General features: G+C 40.3%; 2 protein-coding genes and 1 long non-coding RNA gene across 4 annotated transcripts in view; 1 reads left to right on the forward strand and 2 right to left on the reverse strand.

Annotated features, from left to right (window-relative positions):
• The window catches only part of TTC17 (tetratricopeptide repeat domain 17), a 57,309-nt gene extending 56,951 nt beyond the window's left edge, over positions 1-358 (reverse strand). Inside the window, exon 1 of one of the 2 annotated variants that reach the window (XM_081834043.1) lies at positions 85-358. In XM_081834043.1, the coding sequence (XP_081690169.1) occupies positions 85-324 (240 nt within the window). In that variant the 5' untranslated portion in view covers positions 325-358. The remainder of the gene's footprint in view (positions 1-84) is intronic. The other variant, XM_081834044.1, reaches the window with a different exon arrangement.
• Positions 237-6,523, forward strand: LOC309327586. Its single transcript, XR_014150582.1, has 2 exons — positions 237-364; positions 6,158-6,523. It is a non-coding gene; the product is annotated as an uncharacterized lncRNA (long non-coding RNA).
• On the reverse strand, positions 3,384-22,359 carry API5 (apoptosis inhibitor 5). The gene is made up of 14 exons (XM_081835336.1): positions 22,170-22,359; positions 20,558-20,719; positions 19,016-19,109; positions 17,176-17,241; positions 16,018-16,169; positions 14,849-15,055; positions 13,792-13,896; positions 13,273-13,362; positions 11,731-11,912; positions 10,018-10,111; positions 9,304-9,360; positions 8,653-8,729; positions 7,230-7,366; positions 3,384-4,868 (listed from the first exon to the last, which is right to left on the reverse strand). The coding sequence occupies exons 1-14, from the start codon at positions 22,236-22,238 to the stop codon at positions 4,789-4,791; spliced, it is 1,572 nt and encodes a 523-aa protein (XP_081691462.1). The 5' UTR covers positions 22,239-22,359; the 3' UTR covers positions 3,384-4,788.

Here is a 22,359-nt window from a genome sequence, read left to right on the forward strand (position 1 = left end):
AGAAGAATGCAGAGGGAAGGGGGGGGGGAGGAAGCGTTTCTATGGCGACGGTTCCCACAGCGGCCAGAGGAGCCCCTCCCTCACCTGCTGCTGGATCTTGCCATCCTCGGTGACCACCCAGTGGGTGGTGGCGGCGCCAGGCTGAGCCGCAGAGCCCAGCAGCAGGAAAAGGCCCAGCAGCGCCCAGCCCGGAGAAGCGCACGCCAGCTCTCGACCACCCCGCCCGGACGCTCCTGCTCCTGCTGCTGCTGCTGCTGCTACCGCCATCTTCCTCAAGCCCGGCCTACCCGCGCCACCCGGAAGCGGATTGGCCTCCAGCGCCATTTTGGAGAAGGAAGTGTGCGCGCGCTCAGAAAGCTTAGAGGTACGAAAAGGGGTAGACTCGCGCGAATCCCGAACTTGTAAGCTTAGATGTTTCGAGACGCCGCTGTGCGCGGATGGATTCTCTGCGGAAGCAGCATAGCAGCTTTTTCTTCCCTCAGTCAACTCGCCTTGTAAGTGAAGTGGGAGAAGCCAGCTCCCTGTTAAGACCACAAGTCCTGCGTGCGCGTGTCACTCTATGTTTCCTCCTCTCCTATCTCTATGTGACCGGGAGAGGCCGGAGGAAGGGGAGGAGAGCGTGGGGTCAAACGGATGAGGACGTCTCGCGTGGCTGCGCCCCTGAGAGCGGGAGGCGGAGAAAGAATGTGGCGAAAGGGGGCGTGGCCTACAAAAGGAGGGCGCCGGGAGTAGAGAAGAGGCCGCGCCCTCTACGCATCCTCCGCCACGCCCTCCCACGTGCTGCTCAGAGGCAGCAGCCAATCGCAGGCTCGCAGCCGCTGTCATCGGAAGGTGAATAGGAGGCGCGCTCTTTTTGTTCCGCAAAGGGAGCGCCCGCCAGCTGGCTGACCGCGTTGCAGTCCTTTGGTTGCACGTGTGCCTTAGGCTGCAATCCTGTGGCCGCTTTCCCGAGAGGAAGCCCTTTTTCACGGAGGGCCAGAGTAGACGGACTGCTTCTGACATGGGACCATGTGCCCGTTTGGAGGCTGCTGCACCTGCCCGTCCGGATGGAAGAACATTTCAGGCTGCCCCCCAATCTGAAAAAAACGCCCCAGCAACAGCAGGCCATATAAGAGATATACTGACACAGGGGCCGAAACCCGTGGCAGACATAGATTACCCTGGCCCCGTGACCACTATTACAGCACCGAACAGAATCGGGCTCACCTGCATTCTGCACAGGGCAAAGGGGCCAGATTCCAAAGAATAAATGCCCTTAGAAATGACAATATTCAAAAAGTAGCAGGGAAACATTTCAGCCTTGCTAGACACTGCTGCTAATCTTAGAAGCTGTTAATCAAAAACAAGGTTCTTCCTCAACGTAGGAAGTGAGTTACTCCCCCATTCTGCATCTAATCAACTGGTATTTTTGTACTATATTTTTGAATTTTTAATTATGACTTTAGTAAGAAGGAATGGACCACCTTTCCAGTATGCATCTATAGTTAAATGGGGCTGTTTAATGTGTGCCATGTGCACAACACATTAAGTTATCTAAGGCATTCAACAGCTTGAATAGTGGGGATGACAGGGTCTGTCACTTGACAGGATGAACACTTGCACATGCACACCCCATTACCAAATAGGACTAATTAAAGATACAAGAATTTAGGGATTTTCAAACCAGAATTTAGGAATATTCCTAACCATCCAGAGATTTATGTAAGTCATTGCATCATTGAAAAGACTCATTATAACTGCAGGACCAAGAATATAGCTATGGATTATAGAATACCCTTAGAAATACATAGAATGGGTGATTGTGTGAGTGGACATTATTACATGTCCTTCACCCTCTGATCCGAGGCAGACTACATTAAAACACAGTATTAAAAACAATGTACCATCTCAAAAATGTAAGGTGGGTCCTAAAAATATACACCTCAGGAGTCAAAACCAAGGGTACGGATCTTCCATGATGGGGCTTCCCTTCTCCTCATGCAGCCTTCTTGCAACCCCCCAAACGGCTTCAGAGGATTGCTGGCAGTCAGTAGAGAGTTAGAAGATCCAATGACTTAATTCAGTTTAAGGCAGCATCCCAATAATGTCTACCAACATGGTCTTCAGGCATGTTCATTCCTAACTAGGGAGGCCAGTAAGAAAAAAAGAAGACAGAACCTTCCCGCACCTTTAATAGTTGTGTAGAAGATGGAGTGGCCTATCATGAAAGCTACACCTGCTGAAATCCCTGTTCACAACGAAGTGCAGGAACCCCCTCCCTCACCTGGCCATCCTATTCACAATCTGCCTACCCAAGAGCACTGTAAATTTGCTGTGAATGACGAGGAAGAGAAAGGATGTTGCTGTTGTAGGAAATTCTCTATTGCACTCTTACCTTCTTCAGATGAACATTGCTTTTTCTATGCAAAAGCACCATGCTGCAAGTGCATTATCCCTGGATGACTGAGCCAAGTAGAGAATCACCAACACCCAACCAAGCTCTTTTAAGTGAATTAATTATATTTAACTCTCTTTTGCATCACACCCAACTCATAAGAACACACAAAAATGGTTTACATTTAGATTATCCCTAAAACCTGGAGATGACATATTTTGTTAAAAGTCCAGTGTGTTTTCAGGAAGCTATCATTTAAAAAAGACAAAGCAACAAGAAGTCACTAACAAAATTACAAAATGGATTTATTGCAAAGGCATAAAGGAAATTTTACAAAGAGAATGTGATTAATGGGTGCCTCCAAAAAGAAGTAACTGCAGCCACAACACAAAGTGAAAAAGCTAGCTGTTTCTAAGGACAATCTGCACACCATTTATGAATAGAAATAGTTTTTAGTCAATTTGTTACCTAGGGGACCCTCCCCACTCCCTGTCCAAAGATACTTGGGCACAGTAGTAATCACTGAATGCCCATCCTTAAAAATTAGGCTTTCACATTATTAAAGGACCTCAAATTGCCATGGTAACCAAAATATGCAGCATACTGAATTAACCAAAAATATTTCAAAATCCATTTTGATCAATTATTTGTACTTTGACCAGGCCAGTTTCTAAAACAAAAATCTGAATAGATGTAGATGTTTCTCCTTAATCAGAATCATGTTTGTGGCCATCGAAAGAAAAACGAAACAAGGTTGTACACATCAAGGCTTCACCTGCAGTTCCATACTGGTTTAAACAGTCATGGTTTGCCCTAAGGAATCCTGGGAACTGTAGTTTGTTAAAGGGTCTGAGAGTTGTTAGGAAACACCTATTCTCCTCAGGACTGCAATTCTCAGAGTGGTTTAACAATCAAATTACAGTGCCCAGGATTATTTGGCAGGGGAAGTCATGACTGTTCCAAGTGGTATGATACTGCTTTAAATGCATAGCACAGATGGGGCCCAAAGAATGATTAAAATGATTTATTTGGCCAGTTTATAAACTGTTTCTCTCTGATATACATGAGGATTGCTGGAAATATGCTTTGTACAAAATGTTGGTTTTCAGTACAGGCATCAAACTCTAGAGGGGAATGGGGGGTGATGCGAAGAATGAATATGCAATTTTTTAAAATAAAGCCTGACACTGGGTAACTTAAACATTCCTGCAGTGTTATAAATTTTCCTATGATCTGTTACTGATATTGACATTTTATGCTGCTCACTCTTCCTCCTCCCATGCCTAAGGACCCAACATACATTTTTAATGGGAAATATTTTTTTGGGGGAGGTGAGAATCAAGTTTGCTACATCATATTATTTTAAATAAAATATCTAGAATCCTTATCACTATGATGATTCCATTATTACGTAAGATTTACCAAGATGTTTTAACTTTTTACCCAAGTGCAACTGAATAGCAGTAATTTCAAGTGCCTAATGCCATGCTTAATATTTGTAAACACAGGTATCTAACTAATTAAAAAAACAAAAAACACAAAAACAAAAGAGCTTCTTCTAAGGGCTAAACTGATCCAAGCTCTTTAACAAGAAAGAGTTATTACAGCATCACAAATTTGCCATTCTTGGGGTTGCATTTCTAGCAGTTTTATTCTTTTTCACTATAATTTTATGGCATATATATAAATATATATATGCACACACACATTTATAGAGAACATTTAAAAAGCCATTTGCAAAACACACATTATGTTACAATATATGGAGAAGAGCAAAATGTGTTCACGTTAACACCTGGTCTTCCCTGCTCCCTCCCACCCTTCCCAACAAGTAAATGGACTGACTTATGATAAAGAGCACAGATTCTTCTGCATCCATGTTGCACATTTTAAAAATCAAGGATTCCTATCAACAATCAATGCTACCACTGGTGGCCTATACTACTTTTTCTGCAATATCATTCTTTCCCACTTACTGCAAAAAATAAAATAAAAATATGATTTTGTCTGGAGAAGGGTTACCGCTGATTTCAACTTCAGTTATAACATTTCCACCTCTTATCTAGCATATGAAAATTATTGTACACTAAGGAGCCTACTTTGTATAGCCATATTTATAGATGAATGTAACATCAGCAGGAAAACCCATGCTTTCTTCCTGAATAAGTCTTGAAGAAGCTTAAAAAACAAACCCAGACACAAACTCAAACTGCCAGCTGCTAAACATCCAAAAATACAGTTGTAGCTTCACTGTGGGTGAGTCTGCAGTCCATTAGAAAAGTAGATCATACATACAAAGGTATAAGAACATTTAAATCAGTCTTTTGCAGAAGACAGTTCTTTAAACAATGCAGCCCTCCAGGCAATTCGTCAAGACTTGAAAGATGATCATGGCAATGAAAACACCATTGATTTTAGTAGATTCTTCCACGAGTGCGATTACCACGGCCACCCCATCCTCTCCCTCGTCCACCACGGAAACCACCTCTCTGCTCTGAAAATAAAGAGAAATAAAGGTCTGTTTTAAAACATATAGATCTCTGATTGACTAGAAGGAAAACTGCAACTACCCCTAGTTATAATTCTAGCTTTTAAATACAAGTGGCACTTAAACAAACAGGACAGTAAGAATTGCAACATACTCTCTAATCAAGTAGATGCGGAGCCCAACTGTGTGAAGCAAGACCAGTAAGAACCACACCGGCTCCCAGCGCATACTGCCCAGTTCACATAAGGCTTGATCCACATGGTCATTCTCCCAGTTACACAACCACTCAAGGGATAGGACAGTGTGAACCTGCCTTTGAATAGCTTTTCCTATGGTAACTATATTTCAAGTCAGAATATAAACCTGCTCGTATGTGCCTCCCAACTCTGAAACAAGGCTGAGTATGAAATATTTAGCATGTTCATGTGTGCTACCCCTCCTTATCCAGTAAAACTATTTTAACATCAAAGTCTCTGATACACAGAAAAAGTAGTAGTAATCCGTATAATTACTCTGTATGTACATATTTTACACATACTGCACGTCTGTTATTATCATTATTTCTTAACCATCCTTTACTCTTAAGATCACAGGCTGAGTTACATTAAAACATACAAACTTGAGATAGTGGAAGGTATAGTCAGCAATTTACTTCAGCTTGCAAGATGTCTAAGCTGAATACAAACTTGAAAATAGGCGCTTGCCAGTTTAGCTATGGTAATAACTCATTCCAAGAAAGGTTTTGCAAATGGCAAGTCAATTGGCTCTCTCCCCCCCCCCCCCAATTACGCTACACAGGTACAGGTAGGCTAATCATTTCTTTGTGGACTTATTTGCAGAACTTGTTTAACAGAATAGAAAATAACTTTACCACTTATGGAACATGTGACTACCTGTATATTATTAAGTGTTGGAATCAAAGGGGACTATTCTGGAAGTGTCCACGTCATAGTTTCCAGTGTTCCTCATTATGCCTGCAGCCATTTGCAACACTAGACAAGCCACTTACAAAACTCTGGGGAACTTCCGATGAAGCACTAATTGCCAATATACACTTATGAGACTCTTTTGAATCCAGACAATGTCTTTGTTAAGTAAACAGATTGTATATGAAAGCACTGATTGCATATGAAAGCCAAAGTTTGTGAATGAGTATCAAACATACCATTTTTTTAGCCCTTAACTGAATGAGAAAGCTGAACAATGCCTTTTAAAGAGAAAAAAATGTTGTGTGGAAAGGGCATTAATTGAAGCTGCTTATAGTGATCTCTCCAATTCTTATTTCGTTTCTCCAGCATTATAGTAGGCTGCAGTCCTACCCTACTGACCAACAGTGGCAGAGATTCATTGAACAACACAGCCATTGCCACTCCTACAGCCCTGGCCAGGAAAGAAGGTGGGAGGACAGATCAAAAAGCCTTTGTGGTGCACCAGTGCTCAGGCTGGCAAAGCAAAGAAGCCTGGATCAGGTCCGTTGCTGTCATATGAGAGCTGCAGGGTCTGCATAGTGTCTGGCATAGTGAATACGAGTTTGGATTGCTATTTCATGAAAGAATTAAGTGATGGCATGGAAGACCTTCCCATAAATCTGAATGAAGAGTTTCCTATCATGTTACAACCCCCCCCTTCCTATTCAATGTGAATAAAACCTGACTCAAGAACTGGATGTGACAGGTTGAAATTTTATACAGGTAAATGCCAGTGAGACCAAAAATAAATATCTTGTACTAGACCACAGACAGGAGACCTGAAGCTTTCCAGATGTTGCTCGACTAACAACAGCTGCAGTCCAATAGCATCTGGAGGGCCACAGGCTTGCTACACTTGTCTAGACATTGTTCAGTATGATATGTACAGTGGTGCCTCGCAAGACGAAATTAATCCGTTCCGTGAGGCTCTTCGTATAGCGGTTTTTTCGTCTTGCGAAGCAAGCCCATTGACAGCTTAGCGGATTAGCGCTATTAGCCGTTTAGCGGCTTTTAGCGGATCAGCTGATAAGCGGCTTATCAGCGGATCAGCTGATAAGCGGCTTAGGAAAAGGGGGAAAAACCCGCAGGAACTCGCAAGACATTTCATCTTGCGAAGCAATCCCATAGGGAAATTCGTTTTGCGAAGCGCCTCCAAAACGGAAAACCCTTTCGTCTAGCAGGTTTTCTGTCTTGCGAGGCGTTCGTCTTGCGGGGCACCACTGTAAATCAAAATCATGCCAAGATTGTATCTCGAAAAAGCACATACAAAATTCATGAACAGGAATACCAGAGAACAACACCACCCAAAGGCAACAGAGCCTGGCAACTCATCTTACAACACAAAACAGAATCCTATTTCTCCCCTGCACAGAATAACACAATCTCTTGCAACGCTTACCATAAGAAAAATTTCCCAGGTTACTACTGTATTTCCCACTGGGTGGATTGTATATCTGCCTGGCATCCCTTTTTGGTCCTGCTGGAGCCTTCTTTGTTGGCAAGTCTGAAGCTGCATCCTCGCTTGCTCTTTTTTGCCTTCAAAGAAAATAGGGGAAAAAAATATTGCAGAGACAAGTAAGACTTAAAAAAAATGAACCCAATATGTACAGCAATGGAAAACTTAATGAAGGCTTTCCGTATAAAGTTAATTTACAGGCATGCAACATTAATAGCACAGAACAAAAATTCCTAGCATTTCAAAGCAAGAAGATTCCTATTACCTTACTCTCTAGCTCATTTGTTTGTAAAATTAAAAATTAAAATAAAATGAGAGCGCTCAGGGCAAATATGTCACAAAATTGATAAAACTGAACATCACCTTAATAACCAAAGCTTCTATTTTTCTTAGAGCAGAGGTAAGTAACCAAAGTGCTCTCCAGATATTGCTGGACTCCCCATAGCCCCAGCCAGCATAGCTATGGGCCAGGGATGATGGGAGTTACAAGTCAAGTAACATCTGGAAGACACCATCTTGGAAGACACCATCCTGAGTTTGGAAAAGCCTGCTCCTCTGCAAGAACAGGTGGGCTTTTACTTTTATTTCCAGACACCAATAGCAGAAAAATATAAAAGCAGCTTGCTTATTTTTATTTTTATAAAAAGAAAAACCCACCATCTGCTTATTCTCAAGTAAAGAAGATACTATGTTTTGCCTAGAGAAGAGGTGACTCCTAGATTAGCTATCTTTTTTAGGACCAAGATGCCAGGATCCCAGGCACTGCATATGGTATTCTGCTCAGACATGCAGTATTTGTAGCTCTCCCTATTCTAGCAGCAGTAGTCTCTGAAAGGTTAAGGACTCTTTGGAGCAGCTCCTCACCAGGAGTGGGTACTTCTAGAAGGAACACAAAGATTATCAGCCCCCTGTACTTCTCCTGTGTGCATGGGAACATGTTGCCGAACTTCTCTGGATCCCAACCCATCTCTCTCTCTCCAGAGTAAAGTTATTACAATTGCTGAAGCGACTATTTGTTTTGCTAAATAAAGTATATTCTTTTTAAAGCAGAGGTTAGGTGGCCATCTCTAGCTGAGATTCCTGCATTGCAGGGTTGGACCAGATGATCCTCGAGGTACCTTCCAACTCTACAATTCTATTATTCCTTTTATCTTAACTCTCCTTTGGATGTTCAAACACACTGACTCAATCAATGAATGTATACAAAATCATAACTTGTGCAGAATAACATTTTTGGCATAACTTTATAGATGTATAAATAGATTTAAAAGAAGATTCCAACATTACATTAACAGAGATCTGCTGGAGGGCAGAAAGACAAGAGAGAAATACATAAATAGTTGGAAGTCATTCACTGCTAACTTACCCAGCTTCAGATTTCTGTACTGGTTTCCATGACAGCGTCACTGTGCTCTTGTATGAAGGGGGAATGTGGAAGAGATCCTAGAGACAAAATAGGAATTATATGTTTCTGGGAATAGTACTTTAAACAGCTGAATAATAGATGTTAAAAACTAAAGTTCCCCAATTCAAAATTTATTGCATGATGACAGATTTCCTGGATTTTTAAAAAAAATTCACTCCAAAATCCACATTTGGGAAAATCCATGGTTAGGATCAGCAGTAAGTATTAATTCAGTCTCTCTCACACTCACTTCTCTTTTATGTTCTTGTAAACGATTTGATCAAATTCCATTGTTTCCTGCACTGTTTTTGAAAACAGACTAAATTTCCCTACAGGTTTGGTATAATGCTCAAGCACAACAGGGTGAGGAAGGAATCTACTACATTTAATAATAATAATAATAATAATAATAATAATAATAATAATAATGCTGCAACCCATCTGACTGGGCTGAGCAGCACCCAGCAAAAGTTACTGGAACAGTATTACTGTTTCCAGAAAGAACAGAGTTAGGGCCACAGAATTGATTGGTCACAAATAGCTTCAGGACTAATATCTTCACCAAACCATCCTTTTTAAACAAATCCAGTAATAAAATATAGAAGGGCTTACCTTGATTAAAACATTGATGTTATTTGTAATTTTCAGCGCAACCACTTTAATTTTGTTCTGCAAAAAAGGAGAAAGCCTATCTTAGAAATGTTAAAATTAAATTGTTTTTAAGTCTATATTTAAGATGTTTCTAATGAAGCTCAGTGCATTCTTTTCTTTTCTTTAAATGAACAACAACACTGAGGAGAACTATTTTCCATCTGAAACACTACCAGTTGCTAGAGTCTGGAATCTTTCATGCATAATCACATGCACATGTAGTTTAGTTATGGCCCTTTGGCTTATGTGGAGGATTGGTGCAAAACCTCCCCCCCCCCTTGCTACACTTCTAGCAACACACTGCTTTTCTGTTCTCTGTGAAACAGAGTGGATGCATAAAAATAGAAGCGATACAGTGACACTCTTCAATTAATTCAATCCAAGGGTGCTTGCTTAAGTGGAGAGATACTTCTGCTCATGGAAAAAGACATCCCCGATTTTCATCAATTCCCCTTTTGTGCAGCTCCCATATCATATCCTGACAGTCTCACCACCCTCAGGAGCAGATTTTCAGAAGGCACAGGGCAATTTGGAAAAACTATTTTTTTTGTGAGCAACACCCCCAGTTACTACTGATCAAAGCCACTGTCACGAGCTTTATCCATCAGACTATACTGTGATAAAATCATTATGGTAAATTCAGCTAAGGTACTGCCGTCACAGAGGACTACATACCTCTTCTGTCTTTAATGCTTCTCCTGTTTTGCCCTGGAGCGCCAAACGAAGCTGTCGGATGTAAACCTGCAGTCCTCTAGCAAAATACTGTAATCTTTAACAAAAGAGAATAGCTGAACAGTAAGTTATGCAACACACAGTGAAATCAAGATGATAAAAAGGAAAACTGCTAGTATCTTGAAAAAAGAAAAGCCTCAACAGAAAGACATTTGGCAAACTGAATTTGCCTAAGTAAGAGACCTTATGTAGAATGTCCTAAATAAAGGTGTCTCTATAGAGGAATAAACTTTGGGGTAGATTTATGAATCAAGACTTTTTAATATCAAATATAATTTAAACATCAATCAAAACCAAGAACATTTTACTGAGAGAAGCGGAACTTTGATCCTAAACCTTCACTGCCTTGAAGGATATTTCCAGGAGAAGAAAAGGCTAAGGTGTAATCCCTACACAAACCCAGAGTGGAGTCCCTTTTGACGGATGGATAGTGCCTTGTACGTCTCCTTCCGGCAACTCCTGCAGCCAAACTGGTGCCAAATGTGACTAAAATCAAAGTTGGCTCTCTAGTCTACCGGGGGTCCTAGTTGCGACAGCTACCATGAAAAATGTCCCATAATGACTTCCAGGTTACCATGAAATGGCAGTGGACGGCAAGCTCTGATTTATAAAGGGGTTTATATGTTTATGTTTTTATTTCATTTGTATATGTAAAATAGAAAATGCAAATATATATGAAAAACTTCCCATAATGCTAATTTTAAATGCTGGGTAGACTCTGTGCTGCTTGGATCACTGGGTCGTGGGGCGGGAGGGAATCAAAGTGTCTAAGGCAGGTGTTAAGGATGGATCCTACCCCCAGGATGCCAGATGCTGTCACTGACCATGGAGAAGATTGTTCTGATGCTGAAGAGAAATCTGAAAGAATTATGTAGTCTTTGGCATCTAACCACTCCTTTATCAATTTTAGAAACTGATTATGGAACAAAGGCATGGAGGAAATCTCACATGGAGGTTAGCAGAAAACCTCAGAGCAAAGCCCTAACCTAGGGTCACCAAGGGACACAAATGTTGAGATCCACTAAAATCCACTAAATAATCCTTAGACACATTTCGGTTACTATTGGTCAAAGTGCCATTTGATCTGAGAATTCGGAACATGTGAGCCCTTTATGAGTTCTTCAAGAGCAGCTTAAATTGCAGTTCAGTATTAATATGCTACAGGTCACGAACGTAAAGGTAATTCTTTGTTGGAAGCATTACAGCTTTTATACTCAATAAGCCTTCGGTGCATATTAAAAAGCTAAAGGCATTTTGTTTCACCGCCTAGTAAACTATTCATTTCATTGCTATACAAGTATAGGCTAGTTTGAGTTACAGAAAGACAATATGACATATCCAACAAGTAGCTTTTAATAAGAAAACTGAGAAGAATTCTCTCATTAATTTTAGAGGGCCAGAAGCAAGTTTGAAATGTCAGTTTGGGGCTATACAGCTATTCTGACATAGACATTTCCCTATTGCCCTGAAAACTAGGAACAGTATGTTCAATATTTTCAGTCTGAAGTTTTAGTTAACCTTTTCTATTATTGGCTAATGCTTGCTTATTAATCATATGGTTAATTATAATTGGCAGAGAAAAGATTAGCAGGATTCTACATGACTCCATTACTGCTATTCTAATGAAGTCTGCACATGCATACACTTTAATGCTACCTGATTTTAAAGTCTTTCACTTTCTCTGTGTTCAGCTTGGCTGTCAGGAAGTCTGGAAGTTTTCGACCTAGTTGATGAAAGCTATATAACAAACACTCCACATAGCTGAACTGCAATTTGGGCTCTTCATTGCCAGCGTTCTCCCCATTCTCCGCTTCTTCTGGAGGGAGTGGCATGTATTCCTGAGAAACAGAAACCAGAAGAATTGACACTTGTTACTTCATCTAGTTTTTAAGATGTCATTGCCTCAACTATGTATTCGTTACCAAATCTCCTTCCGAAAGAGGTTCACAAACATGGTTGCACAGCCAAGTATATTTAATCCCAGCTGTCAGAATTAGGGTGCAATCTCAAGCCATATTCCTTTTAAAAACCAGAACACACAAACTGCCAACATTTCCCCTATTATTCTGTCCCTGCTCCTCTCTTCTACTTCTCCGACTGAGTGAGAGTAGGTAGCAGCATTTTAAATGTTCCCTTTTACTTCACTCAGTCAAGATTAGTCGGCTTTTGTCTGCCATTTTCCACTGCATCTTGACCTCTGCAGAGTGTTTATCCATTCCAGTGTCCCTGCTCTCCTCCTGACTCTCTCCTCGGCAGCAAGACAAAGACATAGGCATATATTCAGATGGAAACATGGGGAAAGGGAGTGATTAAAGAAGTGGTGGTGGGGACCCTCGGTAATCAGACCACAGGACAGAGACTTTTTTTAAAAAAGGTGTGTGGGGTTATTGTTAGCTATTGTGATACAGTGGTACCTCGGGTTAAGAACTTAATTCATTCCGGAGGTCTGTTCTTAACCTGAAACTGTTCTTAACCTGAAGCACCACTTTAGCTAATGGGGCCTTCAGCTGCCGCACAATTTCTGTTCTCATCCTGAAGCAAAGTTCTTAACCCGAGGTATTATTTCTGGGTTAGTGGAGTCTGTAACCTGAAGCGTCTGTAACCTGAGGTACCACTGTATATATTTTTGTGTTTTTATAATTTAAACCACCCTGTGATCTTTGGATGAAGGGCAGTATGCAAAAGATTATAAATAATAAATCCTCCTCTTGCAGCCCACTTAGAAGACAGGAAGACAGAGATGGGAAGACTACACCAAGCCCCACAAATTTTTGGCTCCCTTACAGATTACACCAAGCCAGGGGGCGGGGGAGACCAATGTTGGAGGATGACAACAGAACCCCACCTGTGGTTTGGTGGTCTAGCTACCAAAGCTGGACACAATTTATGAGTCCATGCCCTTTACTATTGACGCCAAGTATGTATTTCCTCCCGGCTGCTGTTCAAGCATCTTTCAAGTGCTGTGCTATCCACAGAGAATTGAACTTCTTCACACTTGTAAACACACTGTGTATGAAAATTAGTCAACATCTGGTGTTCAAATCTGCTAAAGCAATTAGCTATTACAACATGGTTATCCCTCTGGAAGTACTATCATTACACTAGGTGCTTTTTAATTCAAATAAAATAAAATAAAAGGCATAATGAAATCTAATTACAAACTTTCACTCTCTCTCTTAAGACTAATAATCCTCTTACCAGTAGTTTATCAAAAAGCTTCTTCAAATTTGATTCTAGCTTTTCCATGTCTCCACAAAAGGAGCTCATCTCAGCAAGCAGTTTCAGCACCTACAGTGGGTGGGGAGAGAGGAAAAAAGCCATTGGAAAATTAACAGTTGCAACTTTATACCATGACAATTATAAAAAAAAAGAACAGATTTTAAGACAGAAAGAAAGGGCTTATTCCAGGATATGACAGTGCAAATCAGAAAATGTGCCTAGAGGGTGGAAGATAGTGCCTCCTGTAGGATCTTAGTTAAACAGCATTCTTTCAGGCTGCAAACTATATGCATAAATTGCTTGAATTTTGTTCTGCATAGCAGCACACATGATAAAAAAGCAAATCTATGTAATACTTTAGGAGAAAGTATAAAATAAGACAAGCAGAATCAGCCTTGTCAGTGGTCCAAATTAGCAATAAATTTCTTCCTATCTTCTTTTGGCATACCTTGGATACCTATAATTCAGGCTCCATGAGATATTTCCAGATTAGCTTACCTCTAACTGTATATCAAGGCCTTCAACTGGGGTGGTCAGGGAACTCAAGTTTGGCAGCACATGCTCACAGAAGTAAGTGACAAATCTTGTGGAGTGAACATTTTTCTGTAGAAAAACAAAATAGCAGCTGTAACAGCAACATTTTCCAATGCTTTGCTGCACAATTCCAATTTTTCATTTGACAGCAGCTAGCACTAAAAGCCTTTTTAATCACAAGATCATTAAATTAGCATACTATTATGTAAACATGACACTGTTTTCCAAGACTGAAACACCTTCAAAGATTTTAGACAGCAAGCATGCTCAGATAAAACAGTGGTGTGATTTACATACAGTGAGAGATAGGAAAGCTACAACTCTAGCAAACAGGTACCTTAAATGGGTTGGTTTCCTTTCTTTAAAGCTTTAAACTTAGCTTCTTTTAATTCCACTTGGTTTTTAATCTGATTTGAATTTTGTTGTCTCTTCCCTGATTTGTTTTGGTTAATTTTATTCTACACTTGATTTTAATCTATCTTAACTAGATTTTATTGGGTGATACCAAACACTAATCATACTCAGGGTAGATCCAATGAAATTGATGGCCTTGCTCTATTTATTGGGAGAGTCCTTGAGGGGACAAAAGTAGCATACAAGCTATTTTATAAATATATTTCAGTGACACATGCAACGGTCTTACAACTTTTCACAGTCATGTACAGTGGTACCTCAGGTTACATACGCTTCAGGTTACATACGCTTCAGGTTACATACGCTTCAGGTTACAGACTCTGCTAACCCAGAAATAGTGCTTCAGGTTAAGAACTTTGCTTCAGGATGAGAACAGAAATCGTGCTCCGGCGGTGCAGCGGCAGCGGGAGGCCCCATTAGCTAAAGTGGTGCTACAGGTTAAGAACAGTTTCAGGTTAAGAACGGACCTCCAGAACGAATTAAGTACTTAACCCGAGGTACCACTGTATTGTATTATGGGATAGTCATTCTGACACAACCAATACAGCCATGCTGTATTGTCACAACAGTCACAACACTTAAAAAACAAAACACCATAAATACTTACTGAGAAAAGCGGGACTGCTTGACGAGTACACTGTAAGAGTCTATCCACACAATCGGGGTCAGATGGATTGAAGGTCTGCTCAAGATCAGCTTGTTCAGCCACTAGTTCAACTAGCTGCTGCCGCCCACTCACTGTCTGCAGGCTTTTCAAGCCTGATAGTATCTTCATAAATAAGACAAACTCCTCTCCTGTCACATCCTCGAGCACCTTAAGAAAAGAGAAAAATAGAAAAGAATGAAGAATCATACCAATGCAGGTGGGAACAAGTGCCCATGTGTTATTTTTCCTTGCAAATGATCATTCCTCGCTTAATTTTTTTACAGCACATTTCAGTGTACAAACCATTTTAAAAAGCTCTTCCTTTAGTATTAAAGCTTCCATGCAATAAAAGTCAGATGGAACGATCTCCCCCAATGCTTCATATCTGAGCAGAATTTGAATCTTGGGCGAACATTCTGAATCCAACACTTTGTACATTATGCCACACAGAACCTAAGTGCTGTTGCAAATTAACTTGTTTTATTTAATACAATGGGTCTAAGGCTGCAAACCTTTGTAAATTTACCTGGGCCAAAGCCCTATTGTACTCAGTGGGACTTTTCTCTGAGCAAATATAAAAATGGGATTAAGGAACAATGGCTTCTCTCCATCTTAAAATAAATGCTAGCTATCACTTGGATACGTCTCCACCACTAAATGGAAAATGACCCTTATGTGGCTGTGAACAAAAGTGAATACGAAGATTGTGGTCTTTTTATTAGCAAAGCTGATATTCAATTTTAGATAATGTAAAATGTAAGATTCAATAGATGTTAGATAGGTAACATTACCAAGTGGCTTGACAATGTGTTTCCTACACATATGGTATGTGAGGTTGTAAAATTTATTCCTCCAATTCCAGTATCACCCCCCTAGATAGCTAACTTAGGTATTCTCCAAAGCAGACAAAAATGTTTGTAGTCTTGATAGTTCATTTGGGGGGGGGGGTCAGCAACCACCCAACAGGAAAAATAGCATACCTTTGTTAGACTCAACTAAAATGTTTCAGAATCTTGAACTGGTGAAGCAACACTATTAGCTGCATTTTTAATTTACACCCATAGGTGGTACTTAATGTGTTCTGATAGGAAGCAATTCTGTTATGAAGAACGTAATTTAACTAAACTCACTTTCTTCGATTCTGTTAGTACGAGTTCTTCTACTTCTTTTGTTAACACCTCTTCAGGCAGTGTTTTGAGTTTTGTGGAGAGGAATTTGATGGCTCTTTCTCGTACAATATCCTCTCCTTGAAGAATCTGACTAAATAAACCACCCAGTGTTCCTAAAATAGAAATAAATATCACATAAGCATCCCTTTACAATTGAAAGGAATATAATTTTGTTAGATATTTGAGTATTCCAAGTACATGTTATATAACATATGTTATATGTTATAAACACCATCTCCAACTCCTCAAAAGATTTTGTCAGCGGTGTCTCCAAATTTTTTTTACACATCACTTGGGATGACAGGCAAACTAATGCCAGTGTACTGGAAGAAGCAAAGATCACCAGTGTTGAAGCAATGATTCTTCAACATCAACTTTGTTGGACTGGTCATGTTGTGCAGATGCCTGATTATCACCTTCCATAGCAACTACTCTATTCCGAACTTTAAAATGGAAAGCGTAATGCTGGTGGTCATCAGGAGAGGTTTAAAGACTCTCTCAAGGCAAATCTTAAAAAGTGTGGTATAAACACCAACAATTGGGAAACACTTGCCTGCGAGCGCTCCAAATGGAGAACAGCCTTTACTAAAGGTGTCATAGGCTTTGAAGACGTTCGAGCTCAGGACAAAAGGGAGAAACGTGCTAAGAGGAAGGCACGCTTGGCAAACCCTCACTGTGATCAACTCCCACCTGGAAACCTATGTTGCCACTGTGGAAGGACGTGTGGATCCAGAACTGGCCTCCGCCGTCATTTACGGACTCACTGTTAAAACCGTGTTTATGGAAGACAATCTTACTTGGCTACAAGTGATCGCCAAAGAATAACATGAGTCAGCTACATGGAAATGGCATAAATAATTGTAAATGTTATATACCACATTAGTAGAAAAAATCCTGTTGCTTCTAAAAGATCTATACCCTCCTCTGGAATAGCTATCTATTGTAATACACAAGATTATATTCTTTGTATCTTTGCAAATTGTTCTATTATTATTGTCAAAAAGGTATTCAGACTGGTAACTATTCTGTATCTCCCAAAAGATAGTCAATTCTCATCCCAAAAGATCCAACAGAGCGTACAAACAATTTATAAATGTCAGGATATAAGGCATACTTTACCTTTAGCATCCATCTTAAATATGCTTAGCAAAGCATTGTTAACCAAGTTGAATTCTGCAGAATCATCTGGGGAAAAGAGAAAATTAAAGATGAAATTTTTTTTTAATTCTAGCTAAATAAAGTGAAGCACTGGAAATCGACACAAACTAGAATCTCATGTGATAAGAAATTATTCAAAGAACCAGGTGAAGAATGAAAGTGGCAAAACCATCGTCTGAAAAACAGAAGGCAGATAACATAGCAGTACAAATACAAAGCTGCATCAGCTGACTTATGTTTATTCCCTTCCAAGAAGCATATAAAACATTCCTTGTAAAACACCATGCACAATGATAGCATAATAATAACACTGCTTATTTTTTAATATGCTTTTTATTAGTTTTCTTGCTTAGCAAACACATACAAGAAATTAACAAATATGATAAACAAACAAAAAACAAAAACAAAAAAACAACAACCCCATACATATATCCATAAAACCATATGTTCTTACAAAAGAACTTATGCCACCATATTATTAATTCCCAATTCCTTATCTTCTCCAATAGACTTCCATCTTCCTCAAAGCGGGTCTGTCTTATCTGATTAATAAACTGCTTCTTTAATCATTTTGCCATTTCTTCTGTTATCTGAATACTATTCTTATAATCCATATTGTGGTTTGCAAAAATTAATCAAAGCATGTCCAGGTTTTAACCTGAGAGCACTGTTTTTTTAAAATATTCTTTATAAACTATAATATTATAAATAATTTATAATTTATAAATAACACTGCTTATTTTACAACAGAAACAAACAAAAGAAGCAGAATACAACAGAAACAAGCACAAAGACAACAATTCTAGATTCAGGTAGGTAGCTGTGTTGGTCTGACGTGGTTGAAATAAATTAAAAAATTGTCCAGTAGCACCTTACGAGACCAACTAAGTTTGTTCTGGGTATAAGCTTTCGTGTGCATGCACACTGAAGAATATCTGAAGAAGTGTGCATGCTCATGAAAGCTTATACTCAGAACAAACTTAGAAAGACAACAATGTTTAATCAATGGGCAACATACAACACCACACAAGCAGACCTCCCCTTTATATCCCCTTGCACCCGCCCCTCTGCTCCAGAGGGAATCTATTGCTTTAGGTGATAGGGGCAGGAGAAGGAATTCATTCTGCCAAAAGTGTACATTCCACCAGTGAATGAACACCACTGGATTTCAGCCAATGTCTAGAAGCCATATACATCTATCTATCCCATTTAACTGTGGGAAGCAAAAAGTTTCATTGCAACATGTGAAGCAGCATTGTTTCCAACAAACCTATGCAGCTTTTAAGACAAAGACCTAGAGGTTGTGGATACTTCTTCCCCAAGAAGCTAGCATGAAGAATTCCTGCACTAGCCAGAGTAGATGTACCAGCTGCTGTGCCAGTGCACTAGAAGAGGGCACCTTCTAGTGAAAGCCGCAGAATGGTAGGGGTTCCATTTGGTTCTGAGGCATGCCTGTGCTTTTCTGCCTGCAATGGTACATTAGCATAGCCCTTTCCTGCACTGTGGACTATGTACCTTTTAGCACGAGTCAAGATTGACAAGCACCTTTTAGAATGTACAGATTGCCAGATCCCTGTACATGTTGAGTTTTCAATCAAAGGAGGGTCAGAGTGTTTAGAAATTTGAATGGTAGGTAAGACAGCAAAAGTTATGGGCTGGTGAAGACTCCTAAAATACAGAACTGCAAATACTGACATGGAAAAAACAAGATGGTTAAGGAATACAACCATAGCAATGAATCTATAACCTTGCTCTGATTACACCTTGTAAGGTTACAAATACAAACACCAATCTCTTCTACCTGACTGAAGAAGTTGGGTGAGTATATCTGCCACTCTGGGGAGGTTGTCACCGGTAGCAAACTGAGGTAATTCTTTGATTGCTTGGCGCCGGATCTATAAACAAAACAAAGACACACACATTCACCAACCAAGGAATTAAAATTATCTTACACAGATAATAAAGCTTCCAAAAAAGGTTGGGAAAGTCAGACACAATCTATTGTCTGATTGTGCTGTCAGTTTTTATGTTCACTGTTACTTAATTGCAAGAGGCCTAAGGCTACCATGAGGATCCGCTAAGGGATTTAGCCTGAAATCCTATATCAATGTACGTGGGAGGAAGCTCCTCTGAAAATGGGACTTACTTTGTGGTAGATATGTAAATATGACATGCTTATCTGTCATTAGATCATCACAGTACAACAGATGAACAGTCTAAAAGTCACATCAATATCTTAAAAGAAATTTAAGATTTATTTACAAAAATATTGTAATTTGGTTGAATGTTAAGAAGGATGCTTGATCATAAAATAATTGACCACCACTAAATTAGACTGGAATTTGATGATAAGTGATATTAATGAAAACATAAACCTTTTGGAGAATTGTTAGATTATATTTAAATGAGTGGAAATAAGATTGTAAACAAGATGATAATTTGCTTGAAAATTTTTTTCAACGATGTAAGTGGGAGTAGGAGACGTGAGGAAGTCCAAAGAAGTTATGAGATTTTGTTATGACATAACTAATGTTGTTTATTATTTGTGCATTTCTTTTTTTAAAAAAAACCTTAATAAATATTTATTTAAAAAAAATAAAAGTCACATCAATATCTACTGAGGTTAACACACACCCAAATAAAACTATAACACAGACAAGTTTAAAATGACAAATTTCCTCTTGCACTGTTGCTAAACATTTTAATAACTAAAACAGATTTAAGGATGAACCTTTTCTGTACAACTTTCTCACTTTATGTCATTGTTTTGTAAACAGGCAAAGATGATGTAGTTTCATCCTGCCTTTGGGAGTCATTCCTGTTTTGGTTTTGCTAGTTTGCATTGTTCTTTTGAAATTGGTATTTAAATTATTTTGTTAATTCATTTTAAATTTTACACCATATATGTTGGGAGCACATGTTCAAGAGAAGCTTATAAATTCATAAATAAACTACTGTATATGAAAATACTTTTTGAAAACTGATGCCTGTGCCTAAATGAAGTTTGTATGAACCCCAACTCCTGATGAACAGGTAAAAAAGGTACCCACACTTGCTCCCAGATATATGGTACATTTTTTTTACTTAAAATACACTATCAACTTCCCATAATTTTGTTTCATAAAATAATTTACTAATCAATTGACAAGCATGCCAATCCTGGTTAAATAACCCAAAGATGTAATAGCAGTTTCTCCTGGTTTAGACCTTATGAGTGAAAAGTGTTCTGTTCCCCCACAATTTTTTTATGGTTAATCTGATAGTGGGGTGGGGATGAGAGGGGAACGGATGAAATCAGAAGGAACAAGAGGCAAGTGCTAACTGCCGATGAAAAAATACTTACAGAAACATCTTCATCCTCACAAAGGTCCAGTTGGGCATTGATAGCTGAATCTGCCAGTTCAGGGAAATGTTTGAAGAATTTTGGAATAAATTGTGCTGCTAATCTCTTCTCCTTGGCACCTCCCTTGACACCATCCAAGATCACCTGGTAAGCATCTTTGTGCTAAGACAGAAGATAGAAACTCTCTGCTTTATGCAGTTAACAGATGCAATAATCTACTGCAATATCAGAATACTGTTCTAAGGCTCTGAATAAATTTATATATAAAGAATGAGATATTTATAGCTTAGGCATATCTGAGAGTATATCACCACTATCCACTGCAGATCTCACACCACTACTCATGTGCCAAACAGCACCCATAAAGTTATTTTTAGTGTCTGTTAGATAACTATAAAACCACTTTTCCTAAAAGTCTAAGGTTGCAAACCAATGCCCATGTACATGGGAGTAAGTTTCACTCAATTCAGTAAGCCATGTATAGGATTGCATTGCAAGCATCTTCTACAAATACTGCAATATCATCCTATTTGTCCTAGCTTTTGGGGAGCAGGCTTAACCCGGGAAAGAGCTGAACACTTTTACCATTATGTGTGCAGTGTTTAATTTTAGATGGATACTTTATATGCTCTTCATAACCTACTGCTAGGTGTCCCCAAGTGTTGGAGGAGACAGAGCCATGGATCATCGCGGGTGGAAGTATAGTGCAAAAAAAGAAGACCCCCCCGTCTTTTACACACATCAAGGTACAACACAGCAAACACAGATGTTTACAAGAAGAAGAGCTGGGGGGGGGGGGGAACCCTGTGTTTGTGAGTACAGTACAGCACTGGGGAAAGGGCATCCCTTGGGGCAATGGTTAGAAGAGGATGCATGGCACACAAGTCTCTAAGGCCACAATTCTAAAACACACACTACTGAACACAGGAGGAATGGTAAGTAAACAGGCATAGGGCTGAGCTGTAGGGATGCATACTCACGACAACGTAATGCGACATGTTATACAAAATGAGATGTTATATCGCATCACTTGCGACTATGGATTTCTGAATGAACGCCCACATAAACACGACTACAACCCTGCCTCTATAAGCAAGCGCAGCAGGCAGCACATGGTATGCTGCGGCCGCAATTCTAAGCAGGTTTACTTTGGAGGAGGAAAAAACCCGTTGAACTAAACGAGCGCTGGGAGAAGCGAGCACGGGATTACTACACTGCACGTGTCCCCCCCCCAAAAAACACCTCTTCTTTATCCTTTTACGAAAAAGAACCGGATTTTTTGATATATTTTTTTAAGCAGGCCTTTGCCCAGAGCCTTCGGCCCAGCCGTGATTTCGAGCTCCTACCCTCAGGTTGTTTAGCTAAGGAAGGGGTACCTTCTCAATGGAAGATTTCTAGCGGAGGGGGAGGAGGTGCCCCCCAAAGGGGGGGGGGTCCGAATCCAGACTCATGACGGGGGGAGGGAGGTGAGCAGAGGCAGAGCCTGGGGAGCCTGGCTCGTCCTCCTTTCTCCCCCCCCCCCCAGCCGCATAAAGGCGCCGATGTTCCCCCGCCGCCGCCTAGGCCCAGGAGCCCCGCGCGCACTCCGAGCCGCCCGCCCTCCCGCTCGCACCTCGGCCGCGGTCTCCTTGGCGTCGGCTAGGATGCCGTAATTACGGTACAGCTCCTCCACGGTGGGCATCGTGCCGCGGATGGTCCTCTCACGGCCGGCCTCTCTCAATCTCCGGCTGAAGCTGCGACGAAAACAACCGCTTTCCCTTTCACGCCACCTCCAACCCGCGGGCGGAAGCGAGCGGAACCGC

This window comes from Podarcis erhardii (genome assembly GCF_964252035.2).
Source record: "Podarcis erhardii genome assembly, chromosome: 1".
In the NCBI taxonomy this organism is placed as follows: Eukaryota; Metazoa; Chordata; class Lepidosauria; order Squamata; family Lacertidae; genus Podarcis; species Podarcis erhardii.

What these genes read in the sequence shown, in the direction of transcription:
- API5 (XM_081835336.1), bottom strand. Translation starts at nt 22,238, where the DNA reads ATGCCCACCGTGGAGGAGCTGTACCGTAATTACGGCATCCTAGCCGAC. An exon ending in CCAAGGAGACCGCGGCCGAG is followed by an intron (nt 20,720 to 22,169) that starts GTGCGAGCGGGA and finishes CTTCTGTCTTAG; the next exon opens with CACAAAGATGCTTACCAGGT. An exon ending in AAGCATTAAAGACAGAAGAG is followed by an intron (nt 9,361 to 10,017) that starts GTATGTAGTCCT and finishes CCTTTTTTGCAG; the next exon opens with AACAAAATTAAAGTGGTTGC.